This window comes from Portunus trituberculatus, chromosome 18 (assembly GCF_017591435.1).
Source record: "Portunus trituberculatus isolate SZX2019 chromosome 18, ASM1759143v1, whole genome shotgun sequence".
NCBI classification, from domain to species: Eukaryota; Metazoa; Arthropoda; class Malacostraca; order Decapoda; family Portunidae; genus Portunus; species Portunus trituberculatus.
In genome coordinates this window covers 8,872,050-8,882,049 of record NC_059272.1, presented here as the reverse complement: position 1 = coordinate 8,882,049, position 10,000 = coordinate 8,872,050, and the positions used below count along the sequence as shown (strand labels likewise).

The 10,000-nt window shown below is 39.4% G+C and overlaps 1 protein-coding gene across 3 annotated transcripts in view; it reads left to right on the top strand.

Annotated features, from left to right (window-relative positions):
• LOC123505854 (large neutral amino acids transporter small subunit 1-like) overlaps positions 1 to 10,000 on the top strand; it is a 134,670-nt gene that overhangs the window by 54,123 nt on the left and 70,547 nt on the right. For all 3 annotated transcript variants that reach the window (XM_045257644.1, XM_045257643.1, XM_045257645.1), the window contains exon 2: positions 2,320 to 2,445. In XM_045257644.1, the coding sequence (XP_045113579.1) occupies positions 2,320 to 2,445 (126 nt within the window). The remainder of the gene's footprint in view (positions 1 to 2,319; positions 2,446 to 10,000) is intronic.

The following is a 10,000-nucleotide window of genomic DNA, read 5'->3' as shown; positions in this document are numbered from 1 at the left end:
AGAACCACAAAATGAAGAGAAATCACCCTTGTAGTGAAAGGAAGGATTGTTCACTATTGTTTCTTTTTCTTTTCTTTTACATTGAATATTTCTTTGTATATTATAATGTGCACCGGTGTGTTCCTCTCTCCTGTCTTTTTGTTGCCTTCGCCACGTGTAAACTTGAGATGATTATATAACTGTAGTTGTCCATTTACCTACCATGCTGCTTGTTTTACGTAAGTTTGGTATTACATTATTTATATATCAAATATTTTTTTTCTTTATCTATTTTTCCAATTTCATTCTTGGTGTTTACACTTAGTTTGGTGTAGTTTCCTTTCTTTATATATTTTTTTCTTTCTTATAAAAGTTTAGATGTCTCAGCCCGGCGTTCGTGGATTCACATTCCGTCCAAGCAATCTGCCTAATTACTGGCCTTTGTTTTGGTTTCCCTGTTGGCATTGTTTATGCTTAAGGTCATGTTCTTTTTTCATTTTTTTCTGCCTTCATTTCTTGTCTCGCTTTTTTTCTATTAAGATTAGAATTATCTTTGTTTCTTTTCCTTCTGTGTGTGTGTGTGTGTGTGTGTGTGTGTGTGTGTGTGTGTGTGTGTGTGTGTGTGTGTGTGTTCATTGTTCTCATTTCTTTCATTTTTTTTCCTTTAAAAGATTAGAATCATACTCGTCTCTCTCTCTCTCTCTCTCTCTCTCTCTCTCTCTCTCTCTCTCTCTCTCTCTCTCTCTCTCTCTCTCTCTCTCTCTCTCTCTTTTTATTTTGCGTATAAACCTCAGAACTTTACATTATATTCTGCACCTTAATTCTTATCCTCTCCCGTGAAAGATGAAAAGCATACCCGTACACTCCCACAGTATCACGACATCCTCGCACACCCTTCGCTTTATCTCCTGTACTGCGCTTTGCCCTCAACGAGAAGGTACGCACCAGGGACACCCGCCACGTGCTGTTTGTAGGACGGCATTGAACGCTTTCCCTAGCACGTCAGCACCGCTGGGACCGTCCCGTGCATCTATCTTTACACCATCAATATTTTCTTATATTGGCAAACATAAAAGTGTGACGATAGCTATAACAGCCTTACCAACCCAACCTTTTAAAGATAGCAGTGAAACGGTTAACACTCCTTTAGTCTGACTCGAATCAGTTCCTTTCTTTCATTCATCTTACATCTGAACTCCGCTCCCTCTGCACTAATTAAGAGCCACTTTGTGAATATCAAATGGTTTCCCGCAACAACTTTCTAGTCTAGTGTGATCTTATATTGCTGCAATCCTGTCATCAGCAATTATGAAAGCATGGCAAGAAGACACTGAATTATGGAACAGGATCCTAAAGGACATAAGAGTGCGCATGTCTGTGTGTGTATTGCATCAGTCACTACGCTTTCTGATGATCGGATTATCTCTCGACGCAATGTATTTTGTCGCAATATATTTAGGGGGTGTTTTGTTTGGATTGCATAGAATTAAACACTCCCTCACTCTGCTGTTCCTCATCTCCTCCCTTCCTTAGTCATTCAGTTGGTCTTCAACACATAAGTAGGTACTGATTCATTCTCCTTCTTTCCCATTCTATCCCAACAAAACATCCTCATTAATTTCTCCCTTCCCATCTCCTTTCTACTCCATCCCATTCCACCAAAATACACCTCCCCTTTCTTCCTCTTCGCTTCCTTTCGCATCCCATCCCACGAAAATATCCCATTTCCCATCCCACCCCACTGAAACATCCCCTGCTTTCCCATCCCATCCCACCAAAACATTCCCTTCTTCCCCATCCCATCCCACCAAAACATTCCCTTCTTTCCTATTCCATCCCAACATAACATTCCTTTTCCCTTCCCATCCCAACGGAATATTCCCTTCCTTCCCCTCCCATCCCATCCCATCCTATCTCATCTCATTCATATCTTATTGCATCTCATCAAAACATTTCTTTCCCTATCCCATCCCAACGGAACATCCCCTTTCTTCCTATCCTATCCCATTCCATCAAAGCAACCCATTCCTTCCCATCCCATCTCAGCAAAGCACTCCCATCCCATTTCATTCTTATTTTATCCCATCTCATCTATTCCATTCCAACAAATTAGCTCCTTCCTCCCCATCCTATCCCATTCCATCAAAGCAATCCCTCCCTCTTCCCCCCTTCCTCCATCACATCCCTATCCCATTCCACTCCTATCAACAGCAACACGCGAACACATGTCCACCTCATTCAACATGTAATCCAGCCCCATCTTTGCTTCTTATCTCCCTCCCCTGGTCATGACCCGCCGCTAACTGACCTCTCCTCTCTCTCTCTCTCTCCCCCCTGCAGTGGTGTTGACCTTCGTGAACTGCTGGAACGTGAAGTGGGCTACCCGCGTGCAGGACATCTTCACAGGCGCCAAGCTCTTCGCTCTCGCCGTTATCATCATCACTGGATTCGTGCAGCTCGGCCGTGGTGAGTACAGTGTTGTGTGTTTGCTCCTTGATTACTTGGGATGCTTTCTTCTTTTCTTTTTTGGGGGTGTACAGGGGGTAGAAGGGGGGGTTAGGGGGTTATTGTCTTGTTTGTTCCTTGTTGTCTTTCTACCTCTGTGGTGATGTTCTTTTTTTCGTCATTTCCCTATTATTTTTTTTTTATTTCTTTTTCGTTTTTGTCTTTTAATTTTTGGGGTGGTCATCTTTTTTCATCTGTTTTCTTATTTTTCTTTATTGTTCTTTCTTCTATTTATTCTCCTCTTTCTTCATTTCCGTCCTTTCTCTCTCGCTTATTGCCATGTTTTCATCTCTCTCTGATTCCTTCATTCCTATTTTTTTTTTCTTATTCTTGTACATTATTTTTCTTTCCTGCTATTTTTTTTCATTTTTTCGCTTCCTTCTTTTATCTCCTTCTCCTCTTTGTCATCTCGTACTTCTATCATTTCAGCTACTCGCTTTTTATTCAGATGCCTCCTCCTCCTCCTCCTCCTCCTCCTCCTCCTCCTCCTCCTCCTCCTCCTCCTCCTCCTCCTCCTCCTCCTCCTCCTCCTCCTCTACCACTCTAGCTTTTAAGAAATGGTTCTATAAGTGAGAGAGCAATGGAATACGTGTAGGTGGAGAATAGGAGGGAGAGTGAGAGGGAGAGGAAAAGAGAGAGAAGAAGAGGCTTCCCTTCCAAAGAAGAGGAGGAGAGATAAGGTTTCCCTACACCTCTCCTCCTCCCCTCATATTCCTCTTTTCCTTCATCTCTTTCTCTCTCTCTTTCTCTCTCTCTCTCTCTCTCTCTCTCTCTCTCTCTCTCTCTCTCTCTCTCTCTCTCTCTCTCTCTCATGTTTTTATCGTCACCCTAAATCTGCCACTGAAACTTTCGATTATCTTTCTGATGTTTTAAGTCTGATGTGTTTAAAAAATAAACCCTTCTTTGTCCTCGGAGACTTAAACGACGACTATCTTGTAAATAGCTGTAAATGTAGAAAATAGTAAAATCTCTAAAACTATCACAATTGATTACTGAACCAACTCGAGTAACCATCCAGTCAGCAACTCTTCTAGACCTAATAATAACAAACAAACCCGATGTAGTGTTAGATTCACGTACAGTTTCTTGCTCAATCGCTGATCATGACCTAATTACTGTTACAATTACTCTTAAGAAATCTAAATGTGACGCAACAATTAAGACATATCGCGATCTAAGTAAGTATGTATAATAGTAATACATTTTGTAATGCACTGTACCATGAAACCCCAAACCTTCAACATATTTTTAATACTGACGATGTGAATTATCAGACTGAATTGTTTACTTATGTATTTAACAAATGTCTTGATTTTTATGCTCCTTACGTAACGAAAAATATCTATGCTAATGATATTTCAGACTATATTAAAGATTATTGTGCAGTATGCGGACGATACCAAACTCCTTCATACTGGTAATATTAATAATTTGCAAGAACTCATAAATGATGCTCAAAATACCTAGCCTAACTCAAAGAAAAAAATTCTTCAACAGAAACGGACTTTTATTAAATGTCAAAAAAAAACACAATGTATATTTATCGGCTCTCGTAATTATATATCAAGTATTCCTGATGATATAAAAATATGCTTGGATGCAAGTTACATATCTCCCAGTAAGTGTGTAAAAAATCTAGGCCTTTATTTTTATTGTCTTATGTCTTTTGAACCACATATAAATTAAATGAGTAGAAAGGTGTTCGGAATCTTAATGTATTTAAACCGTATAAAAGATAATTTCAACAAAGACACAAGAATCACCATTGTCCAATCATTAGTCTTGAGTAAAATTAATTATTGTATTAAAATATGGGGAGCTAGTAATAAAACACAATTAGTACGAGCTCAGAAATTACAGAATTTTGCAGCCAAAGTGGCTATTGGTAATGCAAAAAAACACGACCATGCAACTCCAATTTTAAACGAACTTGAATGGTTAAAAATGAAAGATAAATATTTATTCGAACTCGGTGCCTTGGTGTTCAATATTGTAAAAGGGAATTTCCCCTCCTGGCTGTTTCACCTTCCAACCAATAATGACATTAGAACAATAAACACCAGGCAGAATGACCATCTTTATGTACCAAGGCACAACACTGACATCACCAGAAACTCACACCTAATAATGGCCCTAAATTTTGGAAATTACCTGGTAATATTACTGGTGTGAATAATATTTCGATGTTCAAAAAACGCCTGAAAGTATTTCTACTCAACAATACGTAGAGATAATACGCCATTTACTAATTTTTCACTATCCATGTATAGGTAGGAGTGTACAAAGCACAACCGAGTGTTTTTAAATTGTTTTTTAGTGTGTTCTTAGTGTTTTTAGTTTTTAACTCTAGGCTTAATCAATTGAGAGGAAAGTGCATATACATGTATCTTTATGTATAATTAATAACCATTGTAACAAATAGAAATAAATTCTGATTCTCTCTCTCTCTCTCTCTCTCTCTCTCTCTCTCTCTCTCTCTCTCTCTCTCTCTCTCTCTCTCTCTCATCAGGCGAGGGAAGGGAAGGAGAATGAGGAATGGAGAGGGGAGGGGAGAGGAGGGAAGGATGAAGAGAAGAGAGATGACGGGGGGGAAGGGAGGAAATTAAGAGAGGAGAGAGAGGGAGGAGATGAAGATGTGTTGATAAGAGAGAGAGAGAGAGAGAGAGAGAGAGAGAGAGAGAGAGAGAGAGAGAGAGAGAGTCAGTCCTCCATCATCCCCTCTTATCGTTTTATCAGCGTCGTCTTTATTCGTTTCTTTTTTCCGTTTTTTTTTCTTTTTTCTCGCGTATTTGCTTATCGTCATATTTATACATTTTTTTTGTTTCATCGGTTCCTTGTTTATATCTTTTACTTGCCTTTTTTTCTGTCATTTGATCTCATTTTCTTGTTATGGCGCAGTTTGTGTGTGTAATTCACCTCGGTCGCCTGCTGGTCACCCAGCCAGTCTTCCCCATTACGGAGCGAGCTTAGAGCTCATAGCCCGATCTTCGGGTAGGACTGAGACCACATCAACACACTCCACACACCGGGAAAGCGAGGCCACAACCCCTCGAGTTACATCCCGTACCTATTTACTGCTAGGTGAACAGGGGCCACACATTCGAACCCGGCCCTCTCGATTGAGAGTCGAGCGTGCTAACCACTACACTACGCGGTGTGTGTGTGTGTGTGTGGTGTGTGTGTGTGTGTGTGTGTGTGTGTGTGTGTGTGTGTGTGTGTGTGTGTGTGTGTGTGTGTGTGTGTGTGTGTGTGTGTGTTTTCCTTTCTATTCTTACCTTGTCGTTTCTTTAGGCTAGTGCTGAAGGAGGAGTTTATTGATATGTTGTTGAAAGTCTCTCTGAAGTTGGTATTGCTGTCTTCATTGTCATTGTCATTATTAGTAGCATCATTATCACTGCATACGTATCCTTGTTTTTACCATTATTATCATCACTCCAATCACAACGTTTTTCTTTTTCCTTCTTTCTCGTTAACTCCTCACTCTGCTCTTGTTCGCTGTTGGTCACGGATACGATCAGCTAGAGTGTATTCTCTGTAAATTCTAATTAAGGGAATTTGTTAATGGTTTCTTTATGCTTTTTTTTTTATATTTGTATTGTAATATTAATTGTCGTCATCACCATCATTGTTAGCTTCCCGTGTTGATCGCCATCGCCATGGTTATCAAATGGAACGAAATACATTCACTGTGCCACAAATAAGTAAACGAGATATGTATCAAAGTAAATACTCGACCAATAGTAGTAGGAAATAGATTCATGAGCAGCAACAGCAGTAATAGTGGTAAAAGTAGTAGTAGTAATCGTAGTTAGAACAGTAGTAGTGTGAGCAATATAGATGCTGTTACTACTACTACTACTATTACTACTACTACTACTACTACTACTACTACTACTACTACTACTACTACTACTACCACTACTACCACTACACCACCACCACCACTACCACCACCACCACTACCACTACCACCACTACTACTACTACCACTACTACCACTAATATTACTACCACTACTACTACTATTACTACTACTACTACTACTACTACTACTACTACCACCATTGCTACTACTACTACTACTACTACTAATACTAATACCATTATTATGTTTATTTTTGTGACTCCTTGCGTCACAAGACAGGTGTTTATACTGAAATCACACGTGTTCCAATCAACAAGCTACAGGTGGAGCAAATGTTATGCTCACACACACACACACACACACACACACACACACACACACACACACACACACACACAACGCGTAGTGTAGTGGTTAGCACGCTCGATTCACAATCGAGAGGGCCGGGTTCGAGTCCCGGTAAGCGGCGAGGCAAATGGGCAAGCCTCTTAATGTGCAGCCCCTGTTCACCTAGCAGTAAATAGGTACGGAATGTAACTCTGAGGGGTTGTGGCCTCGCTTTCCCGGTGTGTGTTGTGTGTTGATGTGGTCTCAGTCCTACCCGAAGATCGGTCTATGAGCTCTGAGCTCGCTCCGTAATGGGGGGAGACTGGCTGGGTGACCAGCAGGCAACCGAGGTGAATTACACACACACACACACACACACACACACACACACACACACACACACACACACACACACACACACACACACACACACACACACACACACACACAGCCCTGACACGATATTTTATTTACCTAGGTACAATACTGACATTATAATAGTTTCTTAAAAATGTGACGAGGATGTGTAGTCCTGAATACTTCGTAAACAGTTATTAGTTTACAGAGGTGATGTATTCTTACAGGTACAAGACCCAATGCAGCCTTCGAAATGTTCATATAAGTAAGACAGGTGAACAGCTGTCTGTAGTATGTAGCTTAAATACAGGTGTTGCGATCATACAGCTGCAGTCATTTCTAACCTCCCTGGTAGTGTTTCACTGAGGGAGGTACGACAGGTGCCAGTCTTGTGTTTATAGAGGTGACAGAGATCATTGTTTGATATATATATATATATATATATATATATATATATATATATATATATATATATATATATATATATATATATATAAAGATGCAGAGTCCATACAGATGTTGTAATCTTCCAGGAACTGTTCGTAAGTTACCTGGAGAGGAGTTGCATTTACACAGGTACAGATATTACAGGTGTTAGAATGGTACAGGAGTGGTATTTAGAAAGGTATATATGTTACAGAAGGTACAAAGTTAAGAGAGCTTGATTTACAAAAGTACAAACATTACAAGGGTTACAGAACAGTAGGATGTCTTTATTTAGACAGATACAAATACATAATCTAGCGGTATCAACAATACAGGTGTTACAGAGACACGAGAGTGATATTTACAGAGGCACGCAATGTTTCATAACGGCTCCCAATACCTTTGTGTGTTAAGAGGTGGAGGCGGTGGGGGAAGGAGAGGAGAAAGGTGGGCCGAGTCTCTTTGAAGTATAGAGTAATTTTCCTCTCCTCGTTCTCTTCGTCCTTCTCGTCTTCCTTGTCGTCGTCGTCTTACTCCTCCTTATCTTGTTGTTGTTGTTTTCTTTCTCCCTCCTCCACGTAGAATACCTAATTATAGACCAATATGAAACAAGGACGTATCAAGTCCAGATGCCTAGGTTTAGTCTCTCTCTCTCTCTCTCTCTCTCTCTCTCTGATGTCGTCAGTGAAATGCCACAAAATTTATAATATAGTGCGTCAATGTCATGAAATTTGCTTTTATTGAACCGCCAAATTGAATATCTCTCTTTTCCGCTTGTGGACGAGAGCATGACGCAGTGATGGAAGCCAGTGTGGTGGGGGTGCATGGTTTCCGCCGCTATTCCTGGAGGGGTTTTTAGAACGTGTCCATTTTTTTTTTTTTTTTTTTTTTTTTTTTTTTTTTTCGAACAAACTGTGGTTGGAAATATTGTTGGTTGGTTCTCTGCTTGTAAACTGTATCCTGTTGCTTTCGTTTTGAGTGTGATTAATGTATTTTTGTGTGTGTTTTGTTATTGATTTATGTACATATATGTATGTATGTCAGGGATTCTCAAACTGGGGTACGCGTACCCCAGGGGTACTTGAGAGGAATTTTGGGGTACATGGCAGGTTTCTCAAAATACTTCAGCTTTAAATAACTGCAAATTTGTTTATAGTATACAATGTGGCCTACATGTGCTAGGCTGGATGTGTCCTTCACTAGAACCAGGACACTTTAACAATGTTAACAAGGAAACTCTTGGAGTTATATCACTTGAGAGGAAGTTCTCTTGGATTACAGTCGCCACACAACCTTGCAAACCTATAATATTTGTTCCGATTTATTACTTTATATGTTATTCACACACACAGTGACTTATTTATCACTATCACTAGTTACAAGTTGCAACTAGCTGGAAGCAACACTAGTTCACTGTCATAATGATCGAAAATTGTCTGATATAGTTCCTTCTTGGTAAATGTATTGAATGTAAGTCACATATAGTGTCTCCCTGTGAGGTACCAGTTCCTATCGACACTACCACATAGAAACATACTAATGTTAATTAAAAATTTTGTCTGCTCCACATACATAACACAAATTAAACTTAATAAACTAAGTCAATAAACCATGCATTTATTCTTACCGTTCCTGACGCTGCATCGTGGGAAAGGGGTACGTGATCAGTACTGAAAGACTTCGAGGGGTACACAACATTAAAAAGGTTATTTATATTTGTTGTCTTTCTACTGTTTTATTATTTTTTCATCTCTGTTATTGTTTACTTGTTTGCTTATTTATTTGTCCTGTGAACTATTTTGTTGTAAAATATTTATATAAGTTTTCCTCCATTGTTTTCTTGTTTTCATCCTTTCGGGTTCTTCTTTTCACTCACTTTTGTTGTTGTTGTTTACGTTTCCCCTCTCCACATATTCCGCATGAAGTTTATCAAATAGATATTAATAAAAGCAAGAGTCACAATTCGACGCTCTCAGAAAGTGAAATTGACGCAGCACACTTATTTTTAACTCACTTTTTAAACTGGAGCAAAACAAGGTATAATTGAGTGTGTGTGGGAGGGGGGTTGATTTTAAAGCTGTGGTATGTTCCTTCTTATACAAAAAATAATCAGAAATCAATAATATCCACAAAATATTACTTAAGCATTCTTTTTTTTTCCTACCATAAATTCTTAGGACACGTTATATACTGTTCCTGATCACTGTGGATACGAAATTTACTACCCACTGTACCAGAAGGAACTGTTTCATTCAAGCTTGATAGAGATTCAGAAAAAAGTAATACAAAACTTACCCCTTTCCCTTACCATCCTATCTCATCCCCGTCTCATTCCATTCCTCTCAAAATCAATACGTAATCACACAATCAAAACACGTATCTGTCTTTCGTCTCCCTGCCCTTATCATTACTCGTCGTTGACCTTTTTACCTTAAAGTTGTATTTAGAAGATGGTAATTGCTTCATAATTAGTGTTACGTGACTGGTGGAGATTCGTTGATCACGTTCTCTGTGGCGAGCCGGTAAGAGGATTTTAAAAGG